Source organism: Lepisosteus platostomus, chromosome 6 (assembly GCF_059453375.1).
Source record: "Lepisosteus platostomus isolate fLepPlt1 chromosome 6, fLepPlt1.hap1, whole genome shotgun sequence".
Lineage (NCBI taxonomy): Eukaryota > Metazoa > Chordata > Actinopteri > Semionotiformes > Lepisosteidae > Lepisosteus > Lepisosteus platostomus.
The window spans coordinates 52352880-52373783 of record NC_142616.1 but is presented as its reverse complement, the minus strand read 5'-3'; the positions used below and the strand labels follow the sequence as shown (position 1 = coordinate 52373783).

The 20904-nt window shown below is 36.3% G+C and overlaps 1 protein-coding gene across 14 annotated transcripts in view; it reads left to right on the top strand.

Moving 5' to 3' along the window:
• The window catches only part of foxp1b (forkhead box P1b), a 194046-nt gene that overhangs the window by 149527 nt on the left and 23615 nt on the right, over window positions 1-20904 (top strand). For 11 of the 14 annotated variants that reach the window (XM_088636331.1, XM_088636321.1, XM_088636316.1 and 8 more), the window contains 4 exons: window positions 408-497; window positions 4012-4162; window positions 8441-8642; window positions 19300-19407. In XM_088636331.1, coding sequence (XP_088492457.1) covers window positions 408-497; window positions 4012-4162; window positions 8441-8642; window positions 19300-19407 — 551 coding nt within the window. The remainder of the gene's footprint in view (window positions 1-407; window positions 498-4011; window positions 4163-8440; window positions 8643-19299; window positions 19408-20904) is intronic. The other 3 variants (XM_088636329.1, XM_088636327.1, XM_088636326.1) reach the window with 3 other exon arrangements.

Below are 20904 nucleotides of genomic sequence, written 5' to 3'. Positions count from 1 at the left end.
TCGTAAGTGATTAAAGCAAATTCTGAGGCTTGAGACGACGAAACCTCAATACAAAGGCTTAATATGTTTCATTGCAATCATGGGGGCAGAAGCCCAGGGGAAAAAAAGTTTGTAGAAACTGTAATATGTGCATGCCTGTAGATCTATACAGATGTGTCTGTGTTTGTAATCAGGTCAATCAGGTAAAACAATGCCAACTGTTAGCGTAAATAGGACATTTTCTGCTTTTAATGATGTCAGAAGCTAATTATACATCGTCATGCCATACCATGAAATTACCTGGCAATGCTTTAAACTAAAACACCATTTTATTGGGGAGGGAGGGAATCCATATTACGCCGAATATAAGTTTAAATTTCCCTAATATTTGCCTTCATGCTCACCTATGTTTAAACCTTTGCTTGCAGCAGCAGCTTCAGGAGTTTTATAAGAAACAACAGGAGCAGTTACATCTTCAGCTTCTACAGCAGCAGCATGCTGGAAAACAGAGTAAAGAGGTACAGAACAAGATTGCTTTCCACACTTATTACACTTTATACATTTATATTCATTAAGTTAAAGAACACAATTTAAGTCTTCTGTAAACTGACAGATTGCCTGGATTATAAGCATATTTAATCCTATTACTCTTCTGCGGGTGTAAGAAAAAGTACCATATGAGGCTTACCCATGATCAACATGCTGACCTTTCATTGTAGATATAAATAAATGAAACCCCTCTATTCTTCTAACTGTAGACAGCATCTACAAAACTCATACAGTATGTAATGAAAGCTGTGTTTATTGTGCAGTTTTTTTTCAAGGTCTTTCAGAAGTAAACAACTGAAACTGCAGAATAGAAAAGGCTATTGAGAAACCCTCTTGAAAAAATGTGTAGCATAAATCTAAAAGGCTTCTCGAGTAATTAACATGGAAATGGAGCAGGGATAGAAGGCATGTAATTGTGAGATATCACTGTGCAGAATGCTCTCAGCTTTGTTGTCCTGCCTGTTTTTTTTTCCTAGTTCAGTAGGGCTTACTCATCAGCAGCAGTTCAATGCGTGTTAATGACTCGGGGATACAGGCATCACTGTGGACAAAGAAATGATTATTGTGCGGTCAAAAGAAGTTCAAAGACAAGCAGGGAATTTTCAGTTTTTTTTCCCTCAGAGAGCCACGTTTGAAAAAGCATATAAATTAAGCCAAATGTTAAAAACCACACTCTTAAGCACTGACTTCAAAGTCACAGCTCTCTAATTAATGAACTGCAAGCTTCAGTTTGGACAAGTTGTGGTTTGATGCTTCCATAAATCAACATGACAGCCCTGTTTCTTAGTCTTAGATACTGCTTGTCATTGAGTCGCATCTGATGTAAACACAGCAGAAAAAAAACAGGCGGCGAATCAGAAGGAGGTGCAATTGATCAGCAGAATCGGTAAAAAAAAACAACTTTTGAAGCGCATTATGCATGATCACAGGAAATGGCTGGAGCCTCAAGAGGCTCTCTCCTTCTGCTGTTGCTTTTTTGAATCGGATTTCTAACAGCCATCAAAAGGGAGAATAAGAATTACTGAGCTTCTCCCCTGTGGCTCACAGACAATAACCCCCTGTTGTTACTTTGTGCTGCTTTTATTTTAAAGACATCAAAATTTAGTTTTTCTAAGATCTTTAACTTTATATTTGAAGGCTGACAATAAAGGGCTGCCACTGTCATTCTTATCATTTGTCAGCGATTGTATTTTTCTCTCTCTGTTGCCACTTCTTATTAACCTCTTCTTTGGTCTATTAGTCCAAGTTTTTAATGTAAGCCTGCACGCTGTGAGAATGTGGGGGTTCTGATCAGCTGACATAAGAGGAAAGAAATATGAAGGGGGAAAGTTAAACTCATTTGCAATTTTCAGTTTAAAGGCCACCACATATTTATTTGGAGCGTTGATAAAAGCTATTGTTCTGAATGAATCCCCCGCCACCATCTTTGTTTAGCAGTGCCGAACAGGACTGAACAGCATGTAAGACATCAGCAGATTTTCTGTATCGTGAGCATTCTGGCAGAAATACTTCTGTCTTAATAGATGTAGAACACATAACTGTACCTTATCATAGCTGAAATCTAAATTTTAATTTAGTTTAGGAGAAACGTGCGGAGAATATTTTGCTTTATACAAGGAGGTGTGATGTCCTTTTTTTTCTCTTGAAAAAGCTTTAAAAATCATATTTTGAATATCTTCAAACTATCAGTTTCCTAAAGGTTTCCATTTAGAGTTATGTAAACATACCCCCATGAAAGCAGCCTTACAAACTGGAAAAAAAATTGTAAATGGCAATAAAACACGCTTTTGAATTTTCCAGAATATTTTGGGGATGAAAAAGCTTCTCGGCTAATAACTTGGAAATGTATGACAAACTGTTGGTGAACTTGTTGGGTGTGCCTAGGAAAACAGTGTAGACCTTTGACAGGCACATTAGGGAGGGATTGAAAATGAATGTTTTATCTGGATATTTCAGTATTTCAACACTGACTACTGACCTGACAACAGGACTGCACCGAGACCTTTTTTGTGTGCATTCAATTGTGAGAAGTAAACAAACTGTTGTATCCTGTGTTTGGTAACTGGGTGCGGTACACAGCTTGGCAGCATGTATTGCTTTTAATGTTTTTTTTTTTTCTTGGACAATTGGCCTTGTATACTTTTATATCCTGGCTTCTCTTATGCAAAATATTGGTACTGTTTTGAATTTCCTCAAAAAAGAACAAAACAACATTGAAAACGGATTCTGGTGAAAGAGTGTTCTCTTTTATGTAAATAATACATCTTGCACACATACTGTACAGTAGCCTCATGGAATGATAGACGACCCATAACCAGCCCTTTTGGGTTATGTCTGCAAAGTGAATGTGGTAAAAAATTACAAACCATTCCTTACCTTTTTTTTTATTCTTTAATTCTTTTACAATACTCCCAGAAATCTTAGAATCGTAATTTACAGCGGTATGGTGAAACAGTGATCTTAGAGTGTTGCACATGTATATAATTGGATTTAGATTAAGCGCTGTTTCCTGAAGTATAACTTTCTTATTTACTTCAAAAAAGATATCCACCTCTTCTGCTGTTAGTTAATCAGAGAGTGAAATTATTTTTTCACAGTTGTAAGCTATTATCTAGATAAGATCTCGGATTTGTTTTGATTCTTGGCAGATTTGGGATATTAGATAATTTCCTTCTATTTATTATGCTTACCAAAGTGGATTGTCTTTCTATCACTTGGATAATTATTAGAGGAAATCTTTGTTCAATCTTTTTTTGGCTCACATTGGGAATTGCTGGAGAGAATTCCTCACTGACATTTTTGTTACTGTTAAGGGGACTTGTCTTTGAATTTATAGTTTCCTTTGCTTCCTTAACTTCTGTTGGGCTACATAGTCAGTCATCATCTGACAGATTCTTATAAAGGTACAAATACATATAACATGTTTATTTTAAATGTTTTAATTGTGGTTCTCCATTCACTTCAAACCATATGTGACCACCATTTAAAAGAAAGTAAATTATCAGCACCATACTGACACCTTCTTTATTTGTGAGCTACAGTAAATTGGACAGTTTAACTTGGGCAGCACTTGCACAGCTTTGAATGGCTGCAAAAACATCACAGTTAAGGAAACAGAACTGCTAAAGCAATTTGAACTCTGAACTGGATGTTAAACTTTTGCATTGAGTCAGATGTTGTTTGCTCAGTTATGAATGTCTGTAATTAAAATCCCGTGGCTGTTTCTATAAATGATTTACAGTGTTGTTTCATTGTTTGTCACTGCTAATTACCAAAACATGATGAAGGTTGTTTTGTTTTCCTTTTTTGAATTCTTTAGCCTTTGTTTTCTGTAATAGGTAACAAGGCCAATTAAAGGATGTTACATGTTTTATTTGGTTGTGTGTTTTGTCACTGTTTTCCATGAGATTGGTAGGCTGTGTGTGATAAAGACTGGAAATATTTCTGGATTAAGGGCGATTAAAAGATGTTTTATTTATGCAGCAGCAGGCAGCAGCGCAACAGCTGGCCTTCCAGCAACAACTGCTTCAGGTACAGCAGCTACAGCAGCAGCACCTCCTAAACCTGCAGAGGCAAGGTCTGCTCACGATCCAGCCTGGCCAGCCAGCTCTGCCCCTGCAACCTCTCACTCAGGGCAAGTACTGCTTCCCTCCTGCCTCGTCGCCTGCTCGCCTAGATTCCTAACGCATTCTGTCTTGTGTACAGCAAACTGCATTCAAGCAGTAGCGCCTGTGGTCTTTCACTTTCATGCAGCATGTCTGATGTTTTTTAATGCCGTTTTTGTAACTGGCTGACGAGTTTGTGGTTGTCATTGATGGCCTGATAAACATAAGCAGATTATCATAATCATCATCTTTTGTTTATTAAAGCAGGACAGTTTTTCAAGCTATCTGGGAACCAGAAAGTGACGATTGTGCAGCTAGTTATTCTCGCTAGTTATCCAAAATATTTATTTCTGAAAAGTTTTTTTTGTGATATGTGTTCGGGACTCAGTGCTGAATAATACCATGCTCAACTAATACATAATGACATAAAATAACAGAAAAAATTAAATTGATTTAAAAGAAGAGCCCAATATCACAGGTACACATTAATTACAAATTTATTTACACATATTTAATGCAACCTTTAATTCAGATATGTTTCTAGGGTTTAACATACTGTATATCAGAGCATAATAAATATAGTTGTAATAACCAGACCATGAATAAAGTGCAGGCTTTATGAAATCTGTGCCATAGTTAATAAATCCCATGCTTGTTCCTGGAAATATTTCTAAAAGCATCAAAACAAACAACTTTCTATCTTGTGATTTCCTGCACATAGAAAAATACTTTTTTTCATCACAACCTTTTCTTACTTCAGGTCATTGTTCTGTATTGAATGTAGTTTTGTCACACTGAAATGTGTGTCATAGTGAGTTTGAGAGTGTGTTTGATTCCAGTTATTTCAGTAGGTATTGTGTGTAATTTCAATGAATATAGACCCCATAAACAGACACCTAACGCTGTGCAACATTTCAAAATAAACAGTCTTTAAATGCAATAAATGCTAGACATTTTCCATTTATTATTACTTTATCAGAACTGTGTTGATATTTGAGTGAGGTGCACATAGAGTGTTAAGAATATCTCATTTTGGGGTCCTGGCTTTAACATGGGTTTAAGGATGTAACCACTAACAGCGTTCAATGAAACCTAAAAGAAGGGAACCACATACTGTAGATTGTTGAAACACTGAAAAAATTGTTTTATTATTTGTGAATTTCTCATTTTAACTCTACAGTTAAAGATCTTGGAAACTATTCTATTAGTATCTGAAGAGACTCATCATACCTGACTGTACATACCTTGGATGTAATATTCCTCAACATAAATAAGAAAAATAATAATATATTTTTCCAAATAAATCTTAAGTTTATTTCAGCCAGGAAGTGCTTTACATCTTGTAGGTGGTTTAGCAGGCAGAAAGTCTGGATTTGACAGCTGCTGGTGCTCAGTCAGTGCTGGACTGTATTGGCCGCCTTGTCTTTATGTGCTTTGAAGCTTCCCATCCTGGAGTTTTTTTTTAACGTAGGAAGGTTTCATTACTGGAGAACATCAGTTAAGTTGTCCAAAAGAGGGCAATGGGACAGTGACAAGACAAATTTGTTAGTAATATGAAAGCAAAGAATGTGGCGATGCATGAAGTGTAATCCGTATAGCAACACATCAGGGACACTAGTAGGTAATACAGCCCTGGTGTCATTGATTGATTTGGTTAGCAGTGTGCTATGGATAATAGTTCCTGCAGCATTAGGAAGGAACATATTTTAAGCCTAAGGGGGGCCTATCAGTATGCCAGTGATTACAGAAACATAAACAGAGGTGCTCCAAAGGTCTGATTCTGATGGAACAATAAACTAATAGTGGTGTCATCATCCCCTGTGGAACTGGGGCTCTATGAAAAGTAACTTGAGAGTTTAAAGAGGCAGCAACACTGGGCTATTTTTTATTCCAAGGATGATGGCCCACAACTGATGTCATTATGAACCTTAAATCAACTTTCTGCTTGCTTGAACATGGTCACCTGGGTACAGAGGTACAAGGACAGAAAAAGGTTGAAGAACTCTGTTTGTCTTTGAGCCAGTGCTACCTGGGGTTGTAAAATTGAGTTCTGCAGGCGGTGATCAATCAATTGTCCCAACAACATACATTTTTTAAAGCCATGTCCATTTTTTCAGCATTTAATGAGCAGAATAGTTGTTTTGAAAAATGGAAAATGGAAAGATAATACAATACTACAAAAAACAGTGATATATAATATATAAAACACTGAATTCCATTTGAAAGATTGTCATCGTCTGTTTACCTAATACCCTTTTTCTCAGTCAAATATTTTAACTGGTATTACTTGAAAAAGAAAAGGCTGATTATATTTAATATAGAAACTGTTTTTTTTCTTTAATAACTGAAAGGCTTCCTGTTTCCAGCAAGGTTTTTTTTTCAGTATGATAGCATTAGCTGTTCATTTACTAATCCCCTCCCCCTACCAGAAATAAAAGAATAAAGGGGAAAAAAAAGAATTATCATTGTTTGAAAGAGACTAAAAAGTTGTCATCATTAACAGACAGGCCTATCCACCACTGCTTCATCTGAGTAAAACAGTGATGGTGGGGTCACCATGGCTGTCAGTTGATTGTTAGTGTGCAGGCTGTCCTGTCAGGCATGCTGGCTAAAAATACATTGCGTACTGTCACTTTGCAAGGTGTTGGAAAATGATCGTTCAGATGCAGTAGCACAGGACATTAAGTTGTATGGTGACCTTCTCCTTTGTGCAAACTACAATGGAAACTTTCATTTAAGGATTCTCTCCACTCTGAGGCTATAATCAAAATGACACCTCGCACTTGCTGAATATGAAGATTGAAATTAAAAATTATATCCATTGGAGAATATTTATATGTTAATTTAAACAGCTGTTAAGTGTATGTAAGTGGCTAAATATGAATTGGTTAGTTAAAGAAAAAAAAGCAAAAAATGCCATAATAAAATAAGCAGGAGATGCTCCTTGGAACGTGGAAAGGTTATTGATTTGTCCTGCAGTAATTTCCTGCTCTTTGATATGCAAACGATCCACTCTGAATGTACAGCAATCCTATCAGACTCATTTCACAGCTCTTAGCCACTCCGTCTCTCTTGAGCCCTTTGCCTCATTAGACCAATGTTCTCTATTACGAGCATAATTAAAATCTTTAGTAGCTTATCAAATTAAAAATATTTTTGCTGATCATATTGAGATCTTCACTTCATAGTTATTTGCAACAACAGGAATAAATTAAGACTAAGCATTTTATACGATGTATTATGTTTTGTGCTTGAAAGGAACACTTGGATATCTGTAAAGAACGATAAAAAATCCTCAGAAAACCAAGATAAGCGTGCAGAGAAAAATCTTTCGTTTTCAATTGCTCCTTTTGAAAATAGTAATATTTAACAAGTATTGTTGCATTAATTGCATAACTCTATACAGGGAGTACCTATAAATACCTGGTTTGATAATGTATGTGAACGAGCAATGCAAGTTAAACGATATATTATTTTATCTACATTGTTATTTCTATGTTCTTTTGTTTGGTTTTTGTGATCCTTGCTGGCCTTTTGCATTTAAAATGGAATGAGCTTTCTGTCTGATGTTTTGTTTTTTACTTAGTTGATTGCATACTGTGAGGGGGTTTATCAGTCACTGCATGTGTGGTGGCATATACACATGTACATTATATGCAAACAATAGTACAGGTCTTCAGAAATGCTGTATGCAAACATAGCATTATCTTTCCTGAAATACAAATATTACCCTGGATGCCAATATCTCCTGTAATGAAAACAAAATATTAAAAATCAAATAAATCTTTTTAACAGAAATAGAGAGAAGACTTTCCTTTTCAGCAACGCATCATCTACAGGGATGCAGGGGGCTGTAATGTTCTCATTTGAAGTCTTTTGTATCAGTTGTAGGTGATACACAGAAGAAAGTATTTTGCACATTAAATAGTAATGTGCTCGTTTGTATTTAACCTGAGGTCTTATTTTGAATGTGAGGGCAAAATAAAGGCTTGCAATTGTAAACTTCTTTTGGTTTCCTCTGTTATGTCTTGTTAAAAAATAATAATGATTATTCACATTTCATGCCCTATCTGCTTGTTAATTATTTATCATGGGCATGAAATGCTTTTGAATTGCAAGGATTTGTATGTACAAACAAGCTGTAGATTACAGTGTGAAAACAGTAAGTGTTCTGAGAGCATTACCCTGTAGTAAAATATTTTCTAATTAATACTTGGCTTTGTTTACAGACCCTTTGATTTAATTAACTGACGAAGAGAGTTGGATTAGCTGTTAATTGATTTAATTATCCAATTTGTTTGTTTCAGGCATGATTCCAGCAGATCTGCAGCAGCTTTGGAAAGAAGTGACTGGCGCACATGTTAAAGATGAAAACACAGTGAACAGCCATGGCAGCCTGGACTTGTCCACCAGTGCCATCACCTCCCCAGCTCCTCCTAAGAACACGCTCATCAACCAACACGCTTCCACCAACGGGCAGCCTATGGGTCACACTCCAAAAAGAGAGAGGTATGTTTCTGGCTATACCAGACCTACAGTATGTATATAAATTCAAGAGAGCTTAGTCATCTTTTTCAGCTTTTAACTTAGCCTTGTACTCCCTCGTGAAATGTCTCTGCATGCTCCCCATTGAGTAAAATCTAAACGCCAGTGTTAAATCTGTCCAGTGAGATTTCTAAATCCAGTACTTGAGGGTGGGTTTGCATGTGCAATAGGTTCCTCTCTTCTAGTCTACAGAGATCAGGCAGTGAAGTTCGCAGTTTGCAGTTGGCAGATAGGTCAAAGTTTTGATTTAACTCAGGCCTTAAGAACCATCATTTGAACCCATAATACAGGCAACAGTAAATCTTTACGGTTGACTTTCACTAAAGCGAGAAAGAAGTGTACTTCTTTCCATTAAAAAATGTAATTCCTTGAAGAGAAACAGTTGATGGACGTGTGCCCATAGGGCTTTGCCCACTGATGAATATTAATTTATATTTTGTAAGTACCTTACTATTTTCATTAAGACAGTGGATTTTCTTCATAGCTATATTCAGTTGAGAATGGAAATGAAGCACCTGGGATCCTGGGAATAATTTTAAGAATGGATTGCAGTAATGGAAATAGAATCACTGTACAATTCATTAGGGGGGTCTTAAAGTTATTATTTCAGTTGCCGTTATGAAACTGCAGCTGTGACTTTGGCTCCAGTTTAAATAAAATTCAAATCATTGAAATTGTCTACTTAACAAAAAAACAAAGCAGGACAGTAGCTTTAGATTTTGTCTTGATAATAAAAGGTTTCAATTTCATGCAAACATGTTGTGGTTTTCCAGTACAAAGGCTGTACAGAAATTCAAGACCTCCACTGAATACTATTAAACATTGTTTTGTTTTAAACATAAGATAATAACCTCCTCTGTGACAAATACACACTCAAAAACACAGGTGCACAATTAAGCTGCTTATTTTGTTTGTCTGTGCTATCAAATTGTGCTGTTTTTGTCCCAATTTTTTTAGCAAAACATGTGGTGATGCTTCTTCTTCTTCTTGAAAGTAATGATGTGCCTCTTTCTTGTCTAACCAGTTAATGATTCCAGTTAAAGTGTATTAAAATGCTAGGTTTTTAAAGTGAGTCTGACAGCGGTTCAGGGATTTCTTTGTGAAGACAGCGGTGGCCAAGGTGTCAAAATGCACGCGCTCAGAATTTGAAATCATACATTTATGTAGTATGTGACCTTAAAAACAACAACAGTCGAATTCTGTAGTTTAGATGTATTTGTTCAGTAATTGGCTGTGCCTGTAATGTGCATTAGAAAATGTGCGCTTAGAACTCAGCAGTGCTGGCACTGAATCACATATAACGGCAAACTCTGTGGAATATAAAAGGCTCTCTTCAAATATCATCTAGGCACTCTATTGTGAAGCATGCAAATGTTGGAATACAAGTAATCAAGTGGTGTGCAATGCTAAAGACACATATGATCAAATTCAATCTAAAAAGTAGTTTTATTAACCTGACAAGATTACACAAGTGTTGTCGGATATATATTTACATCAAAAGGTACAGGGCAAACTGCCTTAATCACAATAATGCATTCCATGTAGTACTCAACATGTGAAGCCTGTCCCATTCTGTTCCATTATGCAGAAACAAAAAAAGACACAATGAGTTAGTGAACCACCTATCAGTGCCCACATTTTAACTTAATCCAAGTGAGACTGACGACAGTCACCTCATGATGTCAAGAGCTTAAAAAGTAACTTGAAAATTGATGACTGATGCATTGCTACAGTTATATGTTGCATGAAGAAGACATGAGAAAATGAATATTAATAACATTTTGAGTCTTGTGTAAATATATTGGTTGTGCAAATCGTTGATGTTAATCATGTATGAGTACAGGTAGCAAACGTAGTGGATCTCTGCAGCTGCAACTATCACAACACAGTGCAATCTATTGATTGTTATTTAAAGAAATGGATTTAATGGTTATAAAGACATATACATAATTTGTTAAATAATACACTCACAGTACACTGTATTCACATAAGCATTGTAAAGAGAATACTCAACAGCCAGCAAAGAACTGTGTCTTTAAGAAAGAAATTAATTTCTTGTTTTTCTTGATTCAAGGAGAGATCTTTGAACTTCATGTCAAAAAGCCTTAAGGCAGAATGATCTCACCGTGTAACATCTGACGTGTGTTTTCAGTGATCAAAACCTTTGTATCATTATGAAAACAATGCAAATGAAAACACGTTTAGCCCTTTAAACCATCAAACACTAAAGGTAAAGAAGGGTTCACAGATGTCGTATTCCCTTTCCTCTTAAATGGGCTTGCCGGAGCAAAGAAAGTCACTGCAGAATTGGCCTGATTTATTAAGGATACTATTTTTCTGAGAATAAAAAAGAAAGGAAAAATTTGTCTTGTGTACTAGAGAATGCTGTGATGTGTATTCACATCTCACGGATCTGTTAGTTAAAAAATAGTTGTTTCAAAGCTATGATCTCAGGTGTATTAACACCTTTGATGGTGTTTTCATACATGTATCCCCAGCGGTGGATGACATTAATATGTAATGGATGTCTGTGTCACAAAACTGTCTGAATTGTAATCAGGAGCTAATTTGCTGGAAAGTATGATCTGTAGGAAATGTTGGTCTGTAAGAAATGGACTTGATAACTATTTACATGTCACCGAGAACCATACCTGCATATATCTGTGGGCAAGTAGTCAATCTATTGGTATACAGTACATTCTTTGCACCACATTCTGCGAGCCGTTACAGGTGACTTGTCAGCTCTCTGCCTTCTGCAGGGAATTAAAGGAGATGTCAATAGCGCAGTTTAGCATTGTAAATCGCAGGCATTTAGAGATATGCTGTAATCCCAGATGAAGTCAACAGTAGTGGCTGTGCAAAGGGTTATGTCAGAATTCAGGCAGGTGGTGCTTCACCAGTTTGTAGAGTAAGATCTTTGCATTTATGTAATGGGAAATATGTCTTGTGATCTCGTGACATTAATCCTGGGGAAAAAAGAAAGGCAGGAAAAACGATGTAAAAAGTGTTTTACATGCTTTAGCTAAGTAAAGAAAAACCTATTTTCCCACTTCAGGTTTTTCAGAGCCCATTTGATCTCTGCACATGGTTTTAATAAACAACATCCAGAATCTTTGAAAGTATTTCACAAATCAGAATTTTAAAAATTAAATGCGTGCAGACCAAACATCAGAAAAAAAGGCAGCTGGCAGATTTAGGTGACTCAAAGTAGATCAATCATGAAATTTCTTAACAATGTAACTGGGATGAGTGGCACAAAGCCAATTTATTAAGTTTGTGTGATATTCACTGTCTTTTCATGTGTTTCTAGACTTCACCCCTATGTACTTTAGTGTATTAGTTTACATAAGTTAAGAATGAACAGTATTGTGGTGAAAAGCGTGATATACATTCTCTCCAATATTGAAAACAAATCAAATGATAAAATGATAAAACATTGCTGCTTTTTCAAAACTATGCTGAAGCTAAAACAACAATTACATATTTTCTTTGATAATTTAGATTTGAAAGTAAATAGAGTTAACTTGACTGTTGGCTTTCAGATTAAACACCTTTTAACTGGAGAACTGAGTTTGCATTGCGTGTGTCCAGGGAACTTATGAAAGTGGGCAGTTTTAGCCTTCAAGATCTGAAGTAAAGCCAGTCTGAACGAAACAGAAATCAATATTCCACAACACAACTGATCAGACTGTAAAAGACACTGTTGATAGAAGTGTGTGCATCATTTGTTCCGCTTACTGCAACTGTTATTCAAACCATTGGTACGCTTGTTAGAGTCTTTTCTCTGAAATCAATGTGTTGATTTTTTTTTGTTTGTGCTGCCTGGCAAAAATATTTGAGACTTGCAGAAAAACTAACAAACATTACTGAAATAAAATGCCAAAATAAATCCAACAACATGAGCAATGACCTTGTCTGTTAAAATAATTTTAACTTCAGTTTTGTAGCATCACATCACAGTAATAAAATAAACTATTTAGAAATACGATTCTTGCAATCTCTGCAGCTGATATTTAAGCAAGGCCTGTTATTTGAATGTTTGTTACAATGACATTACCTTCACTTCAGTAAAACCTTCAGCTACTGAGGGTGTGTTTCTTAAGGAAAAAAAATCTGTTATTCAATTAAGTTATTCATTTTAAAAATAATTTACAAAAAACATTTAGTGACCAAAAGTAAAAGGTTACATTTTGAAGATAATCTATTCATCATTTATCGATGAGTGGACCATTCATTGTATTATTTTTCTAAGCCAAAATATCACTAAAAATGAAAACTGTTGTAAAATAAATGTAATCATATTTGTAGTCTGTATTTGAAAAAATAAAGTTTAGGCTATTCGCACCCCTTTCCCAGTTGAGAAATTTTAAGGAAATTTATAAAAAAACAGAAGTTGCAATTAATATGCTTATTCCACTTAAGAAGAGGAGAAAGTTCTTTGTGTAATCCAGGGATTTGAATAATCAGGTTTTGGATAATGGAATGGCAGCTGAATATAAATAGAAAACATCTAATCACACTACAGTACTAAAATTAATGAACTTTTAATTGATGTGGTTTTTAAAGTCCTTTGATGGATCTGCTTTAGTCACGCAACAGAAACAATCCACTTTTGCTGATGGACTTGTTTTCTTCCAGTCTCATATTCATTTACAGTGAAGCTAAGTACCATGTAGTTAGTTTCATGTGTCATATAAAATCTGGTCAGGCACAGCGACGCCTGCAACTAAAACCTTAAGTGCATCCACAGGCACCATTCTTAGATTTTTCTCTTCCTTCTTAAGGGAGAAGATGAAATTCAATCGCATTAGGAACAAAGCACCGCGTCCTCAGCTTGTAACAGGTGAACATACTAACGATTTCAAGGGAATGCTTAAAAACCATAGAATCATCCATGCCAGTTTTGAAGGAAAAGACAAAAGTACCTATTGAAACAAACGTTGGCCCAAAAGTGAATAAGCAGCTCAATATTATCCTGTTTACTGTTTTTAATATGTGTCTTGTTAAATTAAAAATAATAGCTCAATATCATTAATTCCCATTTCAGTACTACTAACAATGTATACAATAGCATCCCTACAAGAACTTGTCACATCCTACCCAGCATCCATCAGTAACAGCAGCTCTGGGGTTTAGAGCTCAGCAATCTGTTAAAGAGATAAATAATCTGATTTGGCACGACACTTCTACTCTCCCCTTTAATTTGTCTTATACAAGGAAAATTATAATTAAATCATTCAGGGTAAACCCCTGAGTGTAGGGGAGGAAAAACACTGTTTGGTGGAGAGTGCCAATTGAGACCAATATCCCTGTTGTGGTGTGAGGAGATATTTATCAATATTCAGAGCTAAAGAACATTATTGCGCGATTTGTGAAGCGGATGCCAAAGCTCAAATCACGGCTTGTTAAGATCCATTCCCTATGCAATTGTTGGGCATCTAGCAACATTAGAATTCACTACCGACTGTCTTACATTCTGTGATTTTATTTGGCTGATTTAATCAAGTTTATGGTTGGCTGCTGAAAGATGCTGCATTTGTTATTTAAAAATGAAGGGAAATAATTTCTTTCCATGAATTGATTTGATGAGCGGGGCTTTTGTGTACGTACACGGAACCCTCAAAAAGAGATAAAGCATTATTAGTTGTTGTTGAGGGATATCAAATGATAAGTTCCATTGCCGAATTTGCCAGAACCGTCATTGGATTTTCAAACGTATTCCTTTATGATTGTAACAGATGACTTGGTTTTCCCAGACTTGTTGCAACAAGATCATTAACGCTCATCCCCCAGGCTGAGTGATGGTAACAGGAACCTGCCAGACCTGGTGGAACAACGTATAAAATGGAACTATGTGAAAAATGTTTTAATTTTTTGTGGGAGTAAGACGATGACGGGAAAAAAAGTCCTTAGCACTGCACGGCTCTCCTGTTACACTAATGTAGATCATTTTGTGTAAATTTTGTCATTTTCCACTGTTTAGTCATTTGCAGTTTAAAAGGGCACTTCTGCTCTCAGTCCTTTTGAGCTCTGTGCATGATGAATCCCAACACACTCAACAATTCAATATCTTATTAATACAGAATTAAGAAACATGCCTATTTGGAAAGAATTAAAAGGAATCTCTTTAAATTAAAAACCAGTACATTTTTCACCAGTTGGGACATTTTCTTGTTAAAAACTCATTAGAATGAATCTTTCACATCTATTTATTAGCTTTATCAAAACAGAGGTCTTAATGTGTATGCATAATTCATAATTGAATTTTTTAAAATATTTGTCTTTTGAAAAAAAAACAGTGTTAACCACATTCATGAATGCTTGACTGCTTTCTAATTGCAATGCAATTATCACTTTTTACGAAAAATTTAAACTTTTAAGCAAGTAATTGTTATACAGAAAGGGCTGTGATGACCCTTGAAAATTAATACTCTAGGTACAGCTTTGCCTACATTTCTAAAATGGAATTTTAATCTATACATAGCTATATCCAGCTGAATTGGCACATCATAATAAATTAGGACATTTTAATGCAAGAGTTTTTGCATGTGTGCTGTTTGTATATCACATCTGGCTATTAAGAGGTGGATTATGAATGGTGGACAGCGCCCTTTTAAACAATCAGCTTAAGCAACACAGAAAATACACATTCTATAATAAAACGCGTGACTGCAGTGAAATAATTATCTATTATGATAGTGTTACGGATTGGGTTTTAATTCATTTTTTCCCTCCATCCCCTACAAATTGTGTTACATAAGGACGCACATTCCGAATCTTCATTTGACTCCATCACGGGTTTGAATGCTATCAGAAGCACAGCGCTTCTACAGCACAGGTGGTACCAATATAGGACAGTCCCCTAGGCACATGTAGCCGAGAGTCGTGCAGCTTGTTCAGTGTCTGAGTCCATATGGCAGTCTGTCCCATTCACACACAGATACTGTACGTGTGCCTGCAGCTGCAGCGGTCAGTGCTGTTTGAAAGGTGGGTTTAACTCTTTGTTGCTCTTCGTTCTTTTATTGAGATGACCAAGACTTGTTGCTGCTTCATTTCTCTCTATACTGTATATACGCAAAGCTGCCACTCTGATTGGGATAGTTGCAGCGCAGACATGGAGGCGTGAGGTTGTATTGCCAGTATACAAACAGTCAAAAGATACAATCTAATCATTCAGTATCATGACAGTCCATTAGGAAGGTGACTCTTTGAGTGAAGGTTTTGTTTTTCAGCATGATAATGACCCTAACTCACAGCCAGACAAAACCTAACTTGCTTATATCTGGGGAAAAAAAAAAGACAGGTTTGGAAATTGATGCCTAGTCACTCCCCCCTGAAATACTATACAATAAGCTTTACTGTAGAGAGACAAAGAAGACTGCAAAAAGCACAGTTAAGCTCCGGGATGTGATTAAGACTGGATGGGCAAGTGTAGAAAGCAGCCATCAATCCATTATCAGAAACCTGCATATTCCTCATAAGGATCATGGCAGTCCAAAGTCTGTCAGCCTGACTTAAAACTTCATGTATATGACACACACCGGGTAGAGGACTCAAGAGGAAGGGGCTTGAGTCCAATGCAGTCATATAAACAGGAACAATTTAGAGATACAAATTGACCTAGGCAGAATATCTTTGAAAAGTAGGAAGAAACTAGAGCACTTGTTGTAAACTCACATGAACATGGGAGAATATTGTCCATGCCGACTTCACACAGAAAGCACACCAATCCAAAATCAAACCCAGGACCTAATACCAACAATAACTGCCACGACTCATTGCCATCACTATAGAATTAGTATAGTATTTTACTACTGGTGTTGTGTGACAGAACACCTTAAGTGTAGGCAGATGTAATATCTGACATTTGTAGTAGTGTATAACAAGTAAAACATCCTGTGTTGATTTCTTCCTTAGTTATATGTTTGTAAAATGTGCAGGTGTCCCCATACAGTACTTCTAACTGCCCGTGTTTGTATACATCCGTTTATACAGTATATGTTCATTTAGAGAGCTGTGTCAGCGTACGCTTGGGCTCAAAGGAACAAGTAAAGGTTCATTCCATACTAAAAAATACACAGGAGAAAATGCTACATTTTGGCTGTTGGGTCTTCTTCAAGTGTGTTACAACCCCAGGTGTCTGGGTGTAAAGGGGTGTAACATTTAGGATGGATTTGGATGCAGGTGGGTTTCTGATGAGGGACTTAAAAAGCGTGACAACAAGTTTGGTGCAAAAGGTGCTTTATTTTATAGTGAATAAGTGACTGATGCGCAAACAGGACACAATAACACACAGGGAAAAGGAACTTGAGCGTGCCAAAGAAAAGAAAATAAACAAAATGGATCTGGCTAATAAAGTGAGGGGAAGCTGACCTAACTACAAAACAAAACCCGAAACACTCGGTCTTCTGTGTCTTCTAACGCCCTGGCTAACCTTCACTAACTACCCAAAACCATACAAGACAAAAGGCACTCGCCCGTCCTAAACTAGTGTTACTAATACAGAGATCAACTACGTGTGCAGAATGTACCCGACAACTTTAACTAACCCTTAACACGAAAGTTCACACACATACACAAGAGAACTACGAATACAAATAAGAGTAGACACAAGGAATAGGGTACAAAAGAGGACAGAGGTTGATATAACACATTTGGGCAAGGTAATGGAGAAATAAAGGAAAATACAAACAAATAAAAGTACAAGGAGGCGAACACAAACCAACAAAGCCGAAGCTGTACGGGAACACACACACGAAGCGAAACGAATGAAAACGAAGAGAGAGAGAGAGCAGAACCGAAGTCGAGCGAAAAGGCCCCTTCATTCTGATAACCTCCAAGTTAAATACTGAAGAAGCTGAGTTCTGATTGGTCGAGAAGCTGATTGATGAATGACGTATTACATCAAAATGGATGAATTAATGAACCAATGGGGAGGGAGAACAACCAAAGACAGGACGTGTGGAACAAAGCACAAAAAAAAACACGCACGGACCACACTGGGACATAACAAGTGAAAAGAGCCTTCTTCACCAAAAGAAGGCTCAACAACTGAAATTTTGTGTTTTCTCTCTTCTGTTTTTTTTTCTAGTTTAATTAACTGTTACTTGTATGTATTTATATAGTAGTTTCTGCCGAGTGAGCACCCCAATGTCACAGGACTGGCATACTTCTAGAGGGGAGGTGCTTTGGCAACACTCCAAGCAAAATGGTATCTTTAAAAGTGGATACATGGATTATATTTATAGAATTATACCTGCTTACCACCACGGAGAACAAACTCATAGATGTTCCCATTTCATGAGAAATTAAACATGCAGAAACTTTGGACAGTAGGAGTCAAATTCAATGTTGAGCAAATTGTAGAAAGAGGTCTCTCTGCATTTTAAAACTGTTGTGTCCAGTGTGAAAACATAAAGTGAATATCTAGAATATATGAAAGTGATATCTAGAGTTTGCACTTTAGAATAAAAACATGCATGCAAAACAAAATCGGTGCATTGCTGTGTTGGATAATTTGTTGTCAAAAGGGTGGACAATGCTCTCAATACCATTTAGGGGACAGAACTGCAGTATTATATCTATTTGCTTGTGCCTCAAAAGTTTCTCTGAGACAATAAAGACAGGAGCTGTCAAATTTTGACTTTCAGCTCAAATGTTATGAGAGATAATTGCCTCTCATGTCAGTCTTAAACCTGGAGCTTTGACTCTATGGAATCCAATACATTTTTTAGATACCTAGTGAAATGGTCAGTTCTTCGAGTCAGGTTTAGTATCGTGACGGTTAATAGAATTAAGCAGAAAACAACTCTTTAAGACCAATAAAAGACGTTCTTTTGCAAATTTTCCCAAGAACATAGAAACGCTACAGTAATAAAAACTGTAGAAGTACCATTAATTGTTGCCTTAAGTAAATGTTTCCCAGGTGGATTCCTGAAAGATACCCTGTTTATAGTCATCAGTTGTTCTGAGCTGAGTCCCAGAAGGTAGATTTCTGGGATATGGTTCATCAGTCGGTGCAAAAAAGTGACAACATTTCCCTAAGCACCACCTGGTCTGGATCAAAGTGTCTCATGACTTGGATCAGTGCAGCTAAATAATTACGTATTGATTGGAATCCTGTTGAAGGTTTAACCCTTTGTATACATGATCATGCCAAGTTTTTGTAAAGTCTTTAAGCCCCAGTGGAAGTACTGTTGTTGAAAAGCACATAATGATATTGATCATATCATCTCACATTCTCAGAGGTCAGATTAAAGCAGTAAACGGTACATAATCCCACATTATTACTGAAACTTTAGTTTACTCAAATCCTACCTCTGTTTACCTAAAATGCCCTTTCAGAAATAAGGGTTAATTAGTGCATTAACACATTTACTATGTGACATATGTAAATCCAGTGTCAATATGAATGTTCCTTTTGAAGATGTATTCTGACCAACGGTCCACTTTGCATAGTATATATAAGGATTTCATCAGCTTCACAGAGGGCTCTTTCTGTACTACAATGATGTTTATTATTTTAATAATTGAATAAAAAATCAGTTATTCTGTGCGTGTTAGCTTATGAGACACTGTGATGTATACAGTACACTAATTTGTCCTTTCATCTGACCTTCAGCTCCTTACTCGAAGAGCCCCATCACCACAGTCACCCTCTGTATGGCCATGGGGTGTGCAAATGGCCAGGTTGTGAAGCGGTATTTGAAGACTTTCAGTCATTCCTGAAGTAAGTAACATCACTATGTTCTAAAATATCGGAATGTATTGGCTATGTCCTTTAAGATTTCGGCTCTTAACCACCTATCTACCTTACGATGGAACTGTAAAAGAAATTGTTTATAGGCAGCTGATGTTCACAGTAAAGCCTGTAATTACTGTTGTTGGTAAACCGAAAGAGCACAACACATTTTTTCTCCTCAGCTGTGGTGCCACTGCTGTTTTGCTCTCAGACTGAGGTACACCACAGGGCCCCTTTATTCCTGTGATAAATACTGTACCCATAGCGATTCTGTCTGTCTTTCCCAAACAAACAACAGGAGGATGTTTATCAGTGCCAACTGACACTCTAGGATCTCTGCATGTTTGTCCTTGTTACTTGTTTTACTGAAAAATGACACACAGCTCTGGTGTTTTAACTGCTTGCTTTCCACCAGCAGTCATGCAAATTCAAATGTGTCTTTTTTTGTTTGAAAGTAAATGTTGAATTTGCTGCAAATCTAACCTTTTTTGGCCATGGTACCATGTCCATATAATTTATCTCTGTCTTTTAGACATGCATTTTACCTTTTTTACAAGTCCTCAGAGAAAAAATAATCAAAGTAATAATACTCACTTATGTACTGTGTAATTCTAAGTAAACATGGTGACAGTAAACAGTTGAAGAGCTCAAGAATTATTACACCAGGTCAACTGGAATTCCCTATCAGCACTGATTAACACAAATATAAATGATGTGAAAATTAAACTTCTTTTTTAGGGAGACAAAATTGTCAAGAAACTAGTTGGACTACTGTTATTTTACTGTTAAGTTGATCATTCTGTAGGTGTACAGTATATATTCACTTCAAGTGCAAGAGATAATATCATCAAGGTTTATGGTGATGCACTTGATATACTATACAGTCTTCTGAAATTTTCTTCACAATGAACATATAAACAGATTGTGGAAAATGGCACTGGTTTTAGATGTGCTTTTATGGTCGAAATTCAAGTTCATGGAAACACTTCTAAATTAAAAAAGCAAATGATCAATTTGCATTTTTCTTATTCCATACACTTAAAAAGTAATTCTTGCGTAAATGCTTAGCAGAAAAGACTAGATCGTTTGAATTCCATGTAAAAATGTGCTCTACACTTTGACTAGTGAGCTGTGTTCTTTCAATATATTTTTTAATTCTTCAGCTGTACGAATGTCACGCAGAAATTCTTGCAATTTATTAGTTTTTGAGATTGCATCAACACTTGTTTATAAAACTGAAAGGAATTAAATTTTTGAGTGCTCAGTAATATTTTTTTTTAAAAATGAGTTACTGAGTGTACTCTGCTATGTTTTTACAAGTGTTTTTATCATGGCAACATCTTGTTTACTTTAGTTGCCTGCCTAAACTACTTGGAACATGTTAAGAAAACATTTCAAGAAAGTCTCCACAAAGCAGTCTTTGTTTCACAGTAACCGTGAGGCTGTACAGCACACAAAGGTGTTAACTTTCAACCCCTTAAGCAC